The following is a 15,310-nucleotide window of genomic DNA, read 5'->3' on the forward strand; positions in this document are numbered from 1 at the left end:
ATTCTACTGAAGTCCCCATGCCTAGTGTTTCCCATTAGCTCACAGCATCCAACAGCTCCAAGCCAGCTAATAAGAAACACAAGGTACAGGCACTTGGGTGGAAATTTGGCCAGATGAATCCCAGCCTGCCTTCTTCTGGATAATTTTTAGACCTATTGTTTCAGACCTATTTTCAGATCTGTTAAAGACCTGTTTTGACGCACTGCCACATTTTACCAGCCCCCCCCCCCTCCATACGGGGGCCCTCTGCCTTTAGATGCAGGGCTGGGCACCCTAATGCCAGGCCAAGCATCACAGTGCGAGGCTCATACAGGGGCTGTGGTTCAGGGGAATGAAGTAAGGCAGATCAACTCTTAGAAAAAAAGTCATGTTTCTGTAATGAACCCTGCTGAAGAGAACAGTGGCCACCACTTGGGGAAGGGGATAAGCACTGCACTTCATGGGTCATACTAGTTTTTCTAGCTTTTACCTTAATTTCACTTTTCCCAGCTGGTTAATCAGATATGCTCAGTTAGCATAGCTGGAGCCTGGTGACACACTTGGTAGCTGATGCCACCACAACCATATCTGAAAGCAAGTGATCTTCTGTTTCCTCCCCAACAAGCCATGCTCCAACCTTAGATAAACAGCAGCAGTGCACTGTTGCTGCAAGGGAAGAGGTTTGTGCAGGGGCAAGTAACTCACCTACCTGCCCTGCATCTAGGGAGAGGTTTAAGAGACAAAGTCAGTACATCTGCTGCTACATTAATCTGCTGGCCATTTCCCAGACATGGGAGGGGTGAAACCATGACAGCTCCAGAGCAGAAAGGTTGCAGCAAATTCCTTCTCCCCTCCCACCTTCCTGTATCAGATTCATACATTCAGGTTTAAGCAGAGGAGTGTGGCCATCGGATGTGTGATTTCAAGGGCCATAAGTATATTCTACCATTAGAAATGTTACTAGGGCACTGTCTTGATTTTCACTATCTGTGTAATATATATTCCACTCTCCTTGGAAACAGCAAACCTGAAATATGAAAAGCAAATGTCAAACCATATTTAAATCAACTAATCCAGTTTGTTTCCAACCAAATATTCATATCCACTACTAATTGCTTTTTATTACCTGGATCTCTGGCTTCTCCATCAAAGACAGTGTTTAGTTTTGTCATTGTCTGTGAAGAGAGACAAAATGCAAAATTAATCCTCTGAATTAGAAGGAGGAGCAGTGACTTGGAAATGATGACCTACATGGATGGAGGTAGATTTGTATGACCTGCATATTATATTCCTGTAGGCTGGATTTAATCAAAATTGGCAACAAAAGCCAATTGTGGTTTAGGGTGTTGTCACTAGATGTTCAAAGGAGAATTAATAAGGTCTGACATACTAAATGCCCCCACGTGTGTAACCACAAGAGGGTCACCTCCACCCAGAGAAGGCTTAGGAATCCCCTCTGAAGAGCTTGGGAGGGAGAGTACACTAATGAAAGTACCTTGCAGTCTCTATGCTATCATGGCTATGAAAAGGAGGGAGCCCCAAAATCTAGGAGCAAAGAAACATCTATTACAGTGGAAATAACTGTCATTTTGCTACAAACAGCTTATCAAGACCACACCCTTTACAGCTTGGGTACACTCGTGTACCTTACTGGTTGCACTCAGGTGGGGTCAGGGTTAGCTGCACAGGTCAGCGGTGTCTCAGCAGTGCAACACTGTCATCAGCAGAGCTGGGGCACTTGTCATCCTGTGCCTGCAGTGAGTCTCCTTGTCACTGCTCTGGGCACAGATTCTCTGGCATCCCATGCACAGGGCTGCCAGAGAGGCCGGAGAATTTGGCACTTGGAAGCAAAGGGGACACAGTGCGAGTGAGCACCCCCCACACCCCGTGTTGCCTGCAAATACAGAGGCCAGTTGGGGCACTGAAGTGTTTTGCATTTGGGGGCAATCCTTTTTTCCTTGCCTATCATTTTTGTATTCTCTTCAGAAAACAAACACCTTTCATAGAAAGGGCCCTACGATCATATTGCATGATGGGGCTGGGCAAAACTGGGTTTTGTTTTGAGGCTGGCAGTACTTACTACAACCACTTCTTTCTTCAGTTTCTTCTTTTCTACAGAAAGGAAAATGTGCATTGTAAAGAAACAGATTTTTCTGACAGTGACTACAGTCACTAAAGCCAAGATTTCCTCAAACAAATAGACATTCTTGGTGCTGAACTTCTGAGACATCTCAAATGAACCTTATTTCTTTTCAAAGGCTGATCCCTCATACTATTTGAAAAGTTAACTCCTTCATAGTATTTTGGAGTGAGAATCTACAGTTGTCATGACTAATCAAAAGTTTAGCCTTGACAAGTCTTTATTTCTTTAGTAATGACTAATTAATAATGGTTTCTTCAACAAATGTCCCTTTCTAAATAAGATGAACAGATATAAAAAACAAATGTATATTTTTTTTTCCATGAATGTTTGTAGTTGCAAAGCTTGTGCACTCAAGCATGCACCTGGAGACAAAACAGGGAAGTGCTGCAGATCCAGTCAAGTAAAATTCAGATTGAAGAACAGTTTGGTTATGTGTGAATTTACCACACTATTAACTCATCCCACATGCAAACAAATACAGCAGCAGTGCCATAGGCATCTCGACAGCATGGATTTGTGGATGATACCCAACTAGTTGCTATGATTTCTTCTTGCTCACTCCTTGCCAATTTGTTTAATGGCCTTTCTTTGGAGAACTGTATGCCTGACCACCAGTGGGCTTTACAACCAGGCGTGTGATACTCAGAAGTGCTGCAGATGGGTCTCAACCTGAACACTGATGCAAAACCTGTTCTGTCTGGCCTTTGCTGCCCAGCATTTGGGAACCAGTGTTTCAGAAAGCACCAAGCATCCATTTTTTGTAAACCAGCCAATGCTGAAATATCCCAAATTAGGCAACCAAGAGAACAGCTAATTTTGTTGGGGTTTGTTAGTCATGTGTTTTTTGCAAGTTGGAGATACTGGTTGAGGAGGCGGAGTTATATTATAAAAGCAGGGTCTTACCGAGCCTGTATGAGCCTTGCTAGCAGAAAGCTCATGGGACTAAAAGGAACAAGACTCCTTAAAAACCCACTTTTTTTAATGTGCAATTTATACCTCTGCTAAATTATACAAACCCCTTTAAAAGCACCAATACTTTAAAATAAATCTTCGGGTACATGAAATAATGGTGTCAGGGGAGAAAATGAAGGGACTGGAGAACAGGGAATTAGAGTGGAGAGGACTCCTGAAGGTGCTGTAGAGGGATGGGATTATTTTTTAGCAGACAGCATATGAATTGCATGTGAAAAATACAGTAATTCTTTAACATCCGTGCCAGAATACCAAGCTAATCTGCATTTGGTTTTTACCTAACAGTTAATAGATTTGAAGACCAAAAGGACCATGAAATCACTTAGGCAGGCCTCCCATAATCAGACAGGGTTATTTAATCTCAGTATTCTTGTAGTGGGTTTGTCTAGAAATGGATTTACAAATTTTACACTGAATTGTAAACAAGGTCTTGTTGTGAAGTATTAAATATAGAAAAGAGGTACATACCTGGATCATTTATCCTGTAATGCAAAAAGATTAAGAGTGTAGTTAACAAATGTCATACTCTTGCCTACATAAAAATATCATGCTTTGTTCTCTTTCATTTGGCGAGAAGGATCTGCTTCCTTGAGTTCTGGGATTTGCTTGATTTGTTTGGTTTCTGGTTTTGCTTTCACTGAAGGCGTGCATCATTTAATTCTGCTCTCAAATAGGAAAACAGCCCTGATCATTACTCTAACACCTCTCCAAGAAGGGATGGTATTAAAAGAATAAAGTCTTATTGATGATATCATGATGTTTTTATATATTCTGGAAAAAATGTATTTTCAAATATTGTCATCTCATCCCATCCTTGGACGAAGGTCAATTTTTTTGATCCGATCTTAAAATATTTGAAAGGTTGTAAATGTTTTTGAAAAGATAGAAATTGCCTTTTAATGGGAGAGCCTGGCTCCCAATTAATCACTTGCCCTATTAATAAATAGTAATAACAATAGCCAAGCTCTATGCTGCTAGATTCATTTGTCATTTTTATCATAAATTGCTAAATTCCTTGCACACACCATTTGAATTATAATCACAGTCATATATTACTTCTTTACATTTACTACAATTTATAAATTTAGGTCCAAATCCTGAGAATACTTATAGAAATCCTTTTTTTAAAAAATCCCAGTATACTTAAAGAGCTGCTTGTCTTTGTTTTGTGAAGCAAAAAGTCAATTTAGAGGCAGTCTGGCTCCAGCCAGCTGAGCAGGCAGCCAGCAGGGATCTCTGCCTCTTCCCACAATGAACCAGAGACGGTCCCAGGTGCTTCCGTGGCTTTTGCCAAGCACAAGCACTTAGAGGTACCGCGAAGCTTTATGGGGCAGAGCCTTGCAACGGACTTGGGTAAAACTCCAGGAAATATGCAGAAGTTTTGCCAGAACAAAGAATTTGGCATGACCACCAAGGTTTGGAAAGGACTCTGAGATCAGTAGCTGAGAGGGAGGAAAATGCATCCAGTAACTACCTAGAAGGGAGCTCCCTTGGAGTGGGAGTCAAATGCAAACCAAAATCGTTTGTATTTTTGGTCAGCATGGTCAGGCACAGACTCTGACTCCACCTCACAAGCATAGCTGCCTTTGGAGGTCATAACTGTTAATTCTACTATTACCTTCAGCTAATGCTGATGTTAGTAAATCCATGAAAAAAAATGCCATGGATATTTTTCCTTTATTTCATATTGTTAATACCAAATATCACTGTAGCTGGTAATAGCATTTACTACAGCAAAGGGCACACTGCTATAAAATATTCAAAATGTAAATTTCACTATGGTTGAAAGGTCTGAGTTATCTCTGTCGCTGCGGGGTGCCGCAGGGTATTTCCCGAGCATGGCGTTTGGGAGGACTCACAGAGACACGCCGTCTGCTTTGCCTGCCGGAGGGCAGCGGGTGTGGACCCACGTCACCAACAGGAACCCCAGGTACCCCAGCAGTCCGAGGAGCAGCAAACTGCCGAGGGTGATGACGAACGGCACGTACCATGCTGATTCAGAGTAGAGGTTTTCCCTTTTTGTCACAACAGTGAAGCCAGGCTTTTAAAACAAGATAGGAAAAGATCCTCAAGGCTGCATACTTTTAAGGTTACTGACACCAAATGCACCTTTCATCTGGTTGAATTTCTGCACTGAAGCACCTGGCCTAAACTTGCCCTGGGGCTCTGCAGATGATGGGCAGAAGGAGATAGTGTCTGCTGGAGACAGTGATTCATTCCAGGTACCTACCTGCTGACTGCCAAAGCAGCTCAGATTACTGAGATCGACCACCAAGCTCCTGGGGCAACCAAAGGCAGGTGAAATGAAGCCCACCCACAATACAAAAAGAATGTTCCAGATGATGTTTCAATGTCTTATACTAAAACAAGCATGCCATGGTGGGGTTTAAAAGCCTCTGGTTGCCTGAGAAGCTGCAAGCGCACTGTTGGAGGGTGAGCAAGTTCAGGGAATACTGCCATTACTGAGATAATGGTTTTTTGTTACCTAAGGCAAAAATGGAAGTAGGTCATCTTCACTGCAGTGATCATTCAGCCCACTTCGTAAGAGGAGTTGAACCCCGAGGAATTGGGTTATTGTATAAAAATAAATGAATCTCCTTTTTTTCCCTGTGACTTGTTCCAAGAAGGGAAAACCACACTTCCTGAGCAGTTGCTATCTCCCACATCTTCCCAAGTGCCAGGAGACATGTCTCTGAGTTGGCACATCACTTGGTGCTACCAACTCATTCATTAAGGTCCCGTCATGAAACTATCCTCACACAGATCAGAAATTACTCATTTGCTCTACCTGGGTCATTACTTAGTGTGGTACTATCAGTTTTGATTGTCTACTGAAGTCTTCATTTACTTTTCTGTAAGACATTTGTAATAACATTGTGTATGAAATTTAGTAGAATATCTATTTCTTTCCTGTTTAAGGATACCTTTAAAATAACCTATTTAGCTTTGCAAAAAAAAGGTATATCCAATCCTTAGAGAAACAATCAGATAATCTCAAGGTCACCACCACCACTCAATCCCCACTGGGACTGAAGACACAAGTGACTTTTTATGACAGAATTTCTTTCCTACACTACCAGCCTTCCAACATCTGATTCATCAAGTTGCTGCACTGAACATATATAAGGAGCAGTGATGGAAGAAGTTGCTGTAATGGAAGTGCTTTTCTGGAAAATAAACTGAAAGTGGAAGGCTGGTATCTCTGGGGAGGCAGATTTAACACTGTGGTATGTGGTCTAGACTGTTTGTATTTGTGGTAAAGCACAGGAAAGAAATACAGAATAAGTTTTTTTATTCAATTTAACTTTTCATTTCCACATCAAGTAGGGGGAGAAGAAGGTTGTGAAGAAACCATTTATTCCTTCCCAACAGAGCATTAGATAATAACAGGGTTATTAATCAGTCTGCAAGTTTGGATTTAAGTATAGCAAAGCATCCAGACTTGCATGTGATGTTTGCAGGATCCTCTGGTTCTGGCTCAGCTACCAGTAGCTCCTAGCAGATCCAGACCATTTACAGGGAATAGCTCTTTTACCCCTTCACAGGCATACCCATATTTTCATTCCTGAATGCAAGAGAGAAAAGGGTAATGCCATCTGCGGGCAGGCAGAAAATGGATGGACTCTGAATGACGAAGAGATGGTGCAGCAAGGGATGAAGGCTGTGACCACCACAAGGATGGGGAGAGAGTGATCTGTACCCGCAGGCTGTGCCACTTCTGCAGGCAGGACAAAAGCAAGCTCTCCTCCCGTCCTGCACCAGCCTGATGGAAATCAGATCCAGAATGAAACTGGAGATCCAGAGCCTGTCTGGGATGGCTGCACAGAGTAGACTGTGTTGCTGGGACACAGGGCCACAGCTCCACACTGTGCAAGGCCAGATCCCACCCTGGCTGCCGAGAGCTGCACAGCTCATCTATAGACCACCATGTGGTCAGGGAGCTCAAGGAAAGACCCACCCCACCACTCTGGATTTGCTGTCTGAAACCTGCTGAAACCTCAGCAACACAATGAGGGCTGTGCACAGCTGCTTCAGCCCCTGACAGGCAGCTCGAAGTTTTACATGGTGGTGACCTCAAGGATGGAAAAAAGCCCGTTCCAAGTGATAAAGATTTCTTCTTGTTTTTGCCTATTTCAACTTTGGTAGCCACAGGTTAATGTGTCCCACTCCTAAAGAAGCACAAAGAAGTGCAAGGCAGCTGTGGGAGTGAATAGCTATGAATAAAAAAAGAGGTAGTGCAAAATGCATGAGGTAATTTTAAGGTTCCAGGCAAAGGTTAACCCCTGCTCTTTCCTTATTAATAAAGCTGCCAAAATCTTTAACTTTCCAGTTGCATGGTAATGGCAGCATGCCCAATCCTTTGGCTACTTGCCCTTTTTGTTTTAGAAACTAAAATACAAAACATATGTTATGACTCTGTACCTGGGACTAATCCTTTATGACACTAAGCATATCAACCACCTTTGGCTTCAGTGTAAGAGCACGGGGCTCAGTACTTCCTAGGACTGAACCCACTGCAGGTTTGTTTTTTCCCTTTGCATTCATATACCCTCTTTTCTTCATTTCTATGGAGATTAGTCCGTAAAAGAAATGCAGAACTGGATAGAATTTCAGTGAACTTACTGTGGTGGTAATGACAGTAGTTGGGTTTGGGATAACTCTGATGCTTAAAGTCACTGTTCCAGTTTTAATTAGGTGTGCAATTTTGTCCCTGGCAGGTAATAAATTATCATCTGTTATATAGACATGCAGTCTGTAAATCCAGTTTTTATCAAGGCTGCTCTCATAGTCAAACCTTGATGCAAGAATCAGCCGAGATGTGTTGGAGCCAGCACTTGGTGAAAAGGTGAAATGATTGTTCGTGTTGCCTGCAGAAAACCAAAAAAAAAAAAAAAAAAAAAAAAAAAAAGCCACATTAAAGTAAATGCATGGAACAAGCGAAAAGATTAGTTTCTGCTGATGACTTGTTATGGATCACTATACACCTGTGCAGTGAAATATCGTTAACAAAAATGGCTCCTGGATCTTCCTGATACCATATAAAATAATTTAAACCAATAGTTATAAAAGCATAAAAATATAGAATAAGACCATCTATGGGGACACAGCTGAGAGGAGGCTGTGGAAACATTTTGAAGCCAGAGGGCACACAAAAGTTCACGTGAATGACTTGTCCTTACAGCCTGGAGAGCACCCAGAAGCAGCAGCACCCAGCCGAGGTGAGGACCCTGTGCTGCTGCAGGGCTCATCCTGCTACTGGGGAGTCCCTGGAGTGGCCCCTAGACCACATGGGCACCAGCAGTGTCTTCAGAGGTCCCTTCAGCACCCCCCATGGCTTCTCCCTCTGCCCAGAGGCAGAGGCCTTTGAACAGGTCCCCCAGAAGAGAGCTAATGACGCAGGGACATTGCCTCCAGAGCTCTGTCTGCACTGTGGGGGCAGAGAGGGCTGTTCAGTGATGCTAGCTCCGCAGCCCGCATTTTCTGTTTGTATAGCTGGAGACCTGCTAGGAGCCTGAGCTGCAGGTAGGCCAGCCCCAGCTGTTGGGGTCTTGACAGACCACACATACAAGAGATCAGAGCCATGAAAAGGTACCAAATGTGCTTTGGTTTTGCTCTCGTTGCCCCATAGAGCTCCAGAGTTGAAGTGACCCTGAAGTCCATGTCTGTTGTACAACACGGAACAGGCCATGGGCTGCTCTGTGGCCCAGAGGCCAACTGCATGGCACAGCTCGCGTCTGTACAGCCAAAACTGGACCTGTGGTCAGACCCTGATTTACTAATACAAACACAGACTTTATATGGGTTCGTGTGTAAATACCACTGCTGCAGAGCTCCTCTGTGGCATTAAGGCGCAGCAATAGGATGGAGGTTCGCTCTTTTTACACTCACAGCTTTTTACTGGCACCTGGACAATTCACTCCCTCCTTCTCAGCAGTCACCTCATCAATGAAAAAAGGAGTTTCCCCAAGAGAGTGCATTCCCTTTTTGGTGAAGCCACGTGTCATCCCATACCTCTGCAGTTCTCCAAGTGGATGCAGCTGATTACTGGGTTCAAACACACATTCTGAAGATGGGGTTTTAATGCATACAGCACGGACCTAGGACATGCAGCTTTGCTCAGTTGTTTCGAACTGTGTACCAGCATCTAAATATGAGGTATGCAGAGTAACAGAACCTACCATAATTTCTCAAAATTTACTCAGCTGTAACTGGAAGGAAGATTTGACCCTACATATCATTCCAGCTCATTCTTCTGAAGTCCTTGTCAACTGTGTGAATTGCCAATTAATTAACATGGTAGGCAATCCAGTGTTGCAAGGGAACGGTTCTAGTTGGTAGCACCAGTAGCCAACTTGTGGAGACACATCTCATTTGGTAGGCAACAAAGAAATTATGTGCAGAATTTGTGTATCACAACTAGCTCACCAAGAGAAGTAGCACATAAACTGTGCTAGATATTTATTTACAAATCAAAGTGAACCGTCAGCGTTCACTAATTTTTGCACTGCTCTCAGCTCACACACCGTGACACAGTACCTTCATTAATGAAGTAACGGAAAGACCTGGGATCAGAATCACGATCTTGACATTGAATCCTGAAGCCATTAATATTGGTCCCAACAGCTAAACTGACTGGGATTTGAAATGAATAGAAATTGGGTGAACAAACTGGTTCTTCATCATTTACTTCCAAAACATTGACAGTTACCTGAAAGAAAAGAGCAATAGCAAGCTGAAACACCTCAACTGTGCTGAGCCAGAATTTTATTAACTTCAAAAACTGTATGACTTTGCCCATGTCACTCTTTTGATCAACAGCAGTTGAAGAGCAATGAACCTCCCTTCCAATCTAGTTTCTACGAGAAATTGCCTGTGATCATTTCACCTTCAATTCTCATGACCAGCACTCTTCTGGGAGCAGGTTCCTTAACCTGAACCATCTTCCAAAACTGCGGGGTTTTCAAGCTGATGCATCTGGCTATTTGAATCACCTTGATTGTGTCATAGTTAGGGTGAGAAATAATAATAGTACCTCATATTCATTAAACTTTCTTTCAAACCTCTCAAATTGATTTACAGTCATTAGTTAGGCTTCTTAGAATATTTAATAATAATTCAGAGCATGATCCATGGAAGGAAGGAATACTCCTCATATACTGTTCCCAGTGAGAAAGAAATACTGGTAATGGCTTTCTGCATGACTGGGAGCACCCCAGGTAGCACCAGATGTGCTTAATGTCAGCTGGGATTGGCTGTCTGAGATAAAAGGATTACCCTTCTCAAAGCTCTTTTCTCTAATGTCTGTTGGTCTTTAACAGGCAACAGATAAACTTGTCATTGTTAAAAGCTCCTGATGCTGAATTTCCCTTAATCATTGCCTTGAAATATTATAGGTGATAAAGAGATTAAGTACCTCCTACTTAGCATCTCTATGGGTGGTGCTTGGCTGGAGTAGAAAGCAGGTCTAGTACCTATATCCCCTCAACAGATGTGCAAAAATCAAATGTAAGGCAGTCATGAGGGAGAAAACATGAAAAGGAGTAAAAAGGAGTCTGTCTGAGAAGGACACTGAGATTCTTTTATAAAATACCTTTGTGGATATACCATCTATATTTTTTCTTCTGAATAAAGTAAGTCTGGGCAGCAAACCTTAGCACAACCCTACTGTTTAATGTTATCATGGTCCCGGCATGCTCTTGGCTCCTGACAGATAGCACCATTAGGGACAAAACTAGATCATGATCAGGGTAAGGCACATGTAAGGATTCATCTCCAGTAGGCCACATGGACACAGCTGTACTGGGCTGGACCCTCTATCCCAAGAGGCTGCCCAAGCCCTCATCCCATCCTCAAGGTATGCATCACATCCTCTCTGTTCCATCACATGAAAACACAACTCTGATGGGCTGCAACATGATTCTTGCGTTACTTTTGACACTTTGCAGTGTATTTTGCATACAAAATCAAAAGCATGTTTGAGGGCCAAGGGGCGCTACACGGGTTCCAAAAAGGACTTGGCACTAAGCATGGCTACAACCAGGTTGTGCTACCTGACATCAAGACCTTGTTCTTTTTCTATTTTCTGGTATACATACATAGCCATAAAATATATCTTAAATTGTGTAGGGCACAGAAAACAATTTAATTTCCCAGGTAAAATAAGAAAAAAAGACTGAGAAGCAAAAAATACAGAATTAAAAATATAAAAATATTACTTTATTCCTTTTTGTAAGAAATAAACCAAGACTGATTGAACATCACCTCTTTCATCTGACTAATATATGACTTTGTGCTGGGGCAGACTTGCCTTTCACAGACCAAAGTGCTTTGCCCAATGTCTTACCATTCTTGCCAGAAAGTAGAGAAAAAAATGTAGATGAAGAAAGAGAATTAGAATGAATTTACTCACAGATGCTGTTGTGGTCTTCTCTTGGTCTGAGGCCTGTACTGTGAGAATGTGTTTCTGAGTTGTTTCATAGTCTAATCTAGCTAAAATCTTCACATCTCCTTTGGTTGGGCTGATCCAGAATATATTTGTGTAATCCCTGTTGCCTCCTCCAGCCACAATGGAATAAGTGATGACACTGGGTGGCCAGTCCTTGTCTCTGGCGTTCACTCTTCCAATGCTGGATCCAACTGAGAGACAGAAAGTCATTATTTCTTTAGCATTTTAAGGAAAAGGAGGTACAGAGTACTTCTTCCTTCCCAAACTTGATAAAACTAAACTAAAGATTTGTTTTAGAGTTTTTCACCCCCAAAACATAAACGAAAGATGTGAGAAATACAGTCTGTGCTATGATTCCCCTATGTATGAGTATAAATACCGAAACACAAGGAGTCTGTAGAGAACCACAACAGAAGTGCTCTGGTGGTGAGGGCCACCCCAAGCCATGCACTCACATGCATGAACTCCTGCCTTGTAGCAGCCCAGGTGTTGACTTGGTTGGAGGAACAAGGCTCTTTGTCTGCCTTGAAAAGTAATTGATACCATTCCTTCCGAGGTGTTTGAAGAGCAGTTTGAACTTTGTGTCAAGCATTTATGAAGGAAACAACAAATGGCAGTGATGTAAACTGTGAGAACGAAGGTGGGACTGTGTCCACCCATCTCTGCAGACATTGATTCAACTCTATGTGGATCCACATGACCCGGGGATATACAGGATGAATAGTTCACATGCATAGAGCAGGACAGAAGGACGATGTAAATGAAGGGTTGGTTGGGGTTTTTTTTCTTTCCTGACCCTGTGAACTCCAGTCCTACTGCAAACTGTTGGCTCCTGTTTGGTACAACAATAGCAAGCACTCTGTTAATGTCAGCTCAGCTCAAAACAAAAGGCAGTCTGAGTCAGAAAAAACAGTATTTCTCTTGATAGTCTCAGTATCAGGCAAAGTTCTGTGGCTGACACAGAGAGCTTTACAGACATATCCATGTCACAGATGGGTTTCAAGTGTTATATTGCTAAGATACATGTCAGTGGTATGAGAAGACACACACAGATAGGAAAATGCCACAAAATTCACCATATCATGCCTACCAGGAAACAGCATAGAAAGCCAAGCTCCGTCCATGCACCATAGAAACAAAAGAGGCAAGAACAGGCTGATGAGTAATGCAAGATGCTGGTATGAACACCGGAATGTCAGGGTCCTCTGATGGCTGAGTGGCTGTCCTGTGCCTTCTCGCCCCCCTTAGTCTCCTCTGCTTTCCTGGCAGTTTGGCTCCTGCAGGAGCCAGGGATGCCAGGGTTTCTATGCCAGGCAGACCCCCCTGGGAGCCAGCTCCCTCTGCCCCAGCCTCCCCAGTCTCTCCAGCTCCCTCCCAGGCCACGCATCCCCACAGTAGCTGCAGCTTTGCCATACTCAGCAGTGGCCAATGATGGCTTCTCCACAGGGCAGGCATGAGTGATTTTTGCAGACCTGTGGACCTTGACAGGATCCTCCTGACCGGAGAAGGGAGGAAACAAAGAGCTGAGGGTGTGGGCTGGAAATCTGGGCTTGCTCTTTTGCCCATGGCAAGGGAGAGGAGACTGTGGGCAGGATGGCAGGGCAGCTTGAAGCATGTCCTTTCCTCCCTACTACCTCCTGCCTTAGGCAAATGGAGACAAAAGTACCATAGGGCCCACAGGTCTGCTGACTATAGCCACAGCTGCCTTTGCCTGTGCTTTAAGCCTGCCCTGGCCATAATAATTTAATTCAAACAGGTACTAGATTATCTGACTGCTAAATCTCCTGGAGTTTCATGGGCAGCTTCACCATGTGCCACACTGATGCAGTGATTCAGTTGGATGTCCTCCTTGGTGATATGGCCACTGGGGCAGGTTTGTAACAGCAGCCTGGGGCAGTGTTGGACGTGTTGGTGAACAGGGCTGCTATTCAGTGGGTCCTGGCAGGCTGGAGCTACTGGCCAGTAGGAGTTATGGAGCTCAGCACAGACAAACAAAAAGAACTGCACCTGGGCCAGAACAAGTCCACGCGTCAATGCAGGCTGAGACGGACTGAGCAGGCAGCTGCTCTGCAGGAATGGACCCCGGGGCACCTTTGGAGGAACCGAGACTGCAAGCCTGTTACTAGCCCATGGTAGGAAGTGGTTAATCCACTCTGCTCAGCACTCGATACCTGTGACCAGTTTGGGGACCCAGGTACAAGAGAGATGATAAAAAACTGGAGAAAGGCTGGGGAGGGTTGAGCAGAGGACACAGGAAGAGAAGCTGGTGGGGGTGGGTTTGTTCAGGCTGAATAAGAAAAGGCAAAGGAGGAATTTAATTGTTGTGCTCCACTACCTAAAGGGCAATAATACAGAAGACCAAGATAGTCTTCTCAGAAGGGTACAGCAAAAGGACAATAGAGAACAGACAAAGCTGCAACATAGAAAATTCCAGTTGGATACAAGGTAAAATTATCTGGAAAGAAGGTTGCTCAGCTGGAGCAGGGGCTCAGAGAGGCTGTGGAGTCTCCATCCTTGGAAATTTTAAAAATGGAACTGGATAAGGCCCTGAGCAACCTGATCTAGGTTTGAAATGAGCCTCACTTTGAGCACAAATTGGACTTGAGACCTCCAGAGGTCTCTGACACCTTCAATTTTTCTGTGACCCTAGGAGGCTCAGAATGAGGGTCAAGATTTATCCAGCATATATCTAACGTAGCTCTCAAATTTTTCTCAGTCAAGAGAATAAAGCCAGTAAGTGAGGTCCTGGGGCAGGCCTGTGTTTGGTACATGAGGTCATATGAGGGAGAGGCTGAAGCTAGGGAAGATGTCATTCCCATGCTGACTCCTCTGCGCACCGAGCCGCACAGCAGAGCTGGCTGGCGGTCACACCTGGCACACAAGGATTACCAAGGAGGCAAGATGCCATGGTACTGCTCTGCAAGCACATGAGATGCAGGACTTACAAGGGGACAGGAATGGTGCTGAGATGGGAGTCAAACGTGTGAAGAGTTTCAAGAAATTTAGTTTTAAGGCCGTGTTTGCAGCTGCTGGTCCTGGGCTGTTGCAGGAATGTGAAGGACCCTGGCTCCAGGCATGAGGAGCTGTTCTGGCTGCCATCTGGCTGAGTGCAGCCTCCCCATCTGAGCACTCCTATCCCACCCCATCTTCAGGGCACCCGCTGCACCCAAGGTGAGCTGGGTCTAAGGGGACAGTGGGGTGGTCATCCTGCACCATGCTTGGGCCAAGGGAGTCCTCACTCTGTGTCAGTCTATAATGGTTTCTTTGCACTGTCGCAGTTCCTCCAAAAGGCTAATTTAGCAAGAGTAGAAAGACGGTCTAAAACAAGACATCTGAGTTCAGTTCCTGGCTCTGTCACAGATTTCTTGTGCAATTGCTGAATTTGTCTATGTCTCAGCTTCCATCTGTACAACTGGAGTTGTTGCCAGTTTTGTCTATTTAAGGGTAGTAGGTGGTTGTATATTGAGACCCTGGTTGAACTGGAACTTTGAGCCATTCTCCTCATTCAAATATATGAAAATCCATTTTGAGCAAAAAGGTACTTATCAACATGACAACATTATTTCTGTCATGTAGGTGCTACTTACTGTACCTTTAATAATTTCTGGAACATTAAATTCATATGATAAATTACTGAAGACTGGAAAAAATTCATTCACTGGCTTTATCCTGATGTAAATGTAGATCATATCTGGAAATATAACAGAAGATTAAATCATAGTTAAGTATGGCTGTGAAATTTTCTCATGCATATATTCAAAATACATATG

At 43.7% G+C, this 15,310-nt stretch overlaps 1 protein-coding gene across 1 annotated transcript in view; it reads right to left on the reverse strand.

Annotated features, from left to right (window-relative positions):
* Positions 1-15,310, reverse strand: part of CDHR3 (cadherin related family member 3) — a 63,520-nt gene that overhangs the window by 2,798 nt on the left and 45,412 nt on the right. Inside the window, exons 11-18 of the mRNA XM_026868355.1 lie at positions 15,133-15,231; positions 11,505-11,731; positions 9,632-9,803; positions 7,718-7,962; positions 4,954-5,135; positions 3,563-3,576; positions 2,060-2,091; positions 1,106-1,154 (exon numbers count right to left, since the gene is read on the reverse strand). Of these exons, the coding sequence (XP_026724156.1) occupies positions 1,106-1,154; positions 2,060-2,091; positions 3,563-3,576; positions 4,954-5,135; positions 7,718-7,962; positions 9,632-9,803; positions 11,505-11,731; positions 15,133-15,231 (1,020 nt within the window). The remainder of the gene's footprint in view (positions 1-1,105; positions 1,155-2,059; positions 2,092-3,562; positions 3,577-4,953; positions 5,136-7,717; positions 7,963-9,631; positions 9,804-11,504; positions 11,732-15,132; positions 15,232-15,310) is intronic.

This window comes from Athene cunicularia (assembly GCF_003259725.1).
Source record: "Athene cunicularia isolate RWA chromosome 1 unlocalized genomic scaffold, athCun1 chr1_part2, whole genome shotgun sequence".
Taxonomy (NCBI): Eukaryota; Metazoa; Chordata; class Aves; order Strigiformes; family Strigidae; genus Athene; species Athene cunicularia.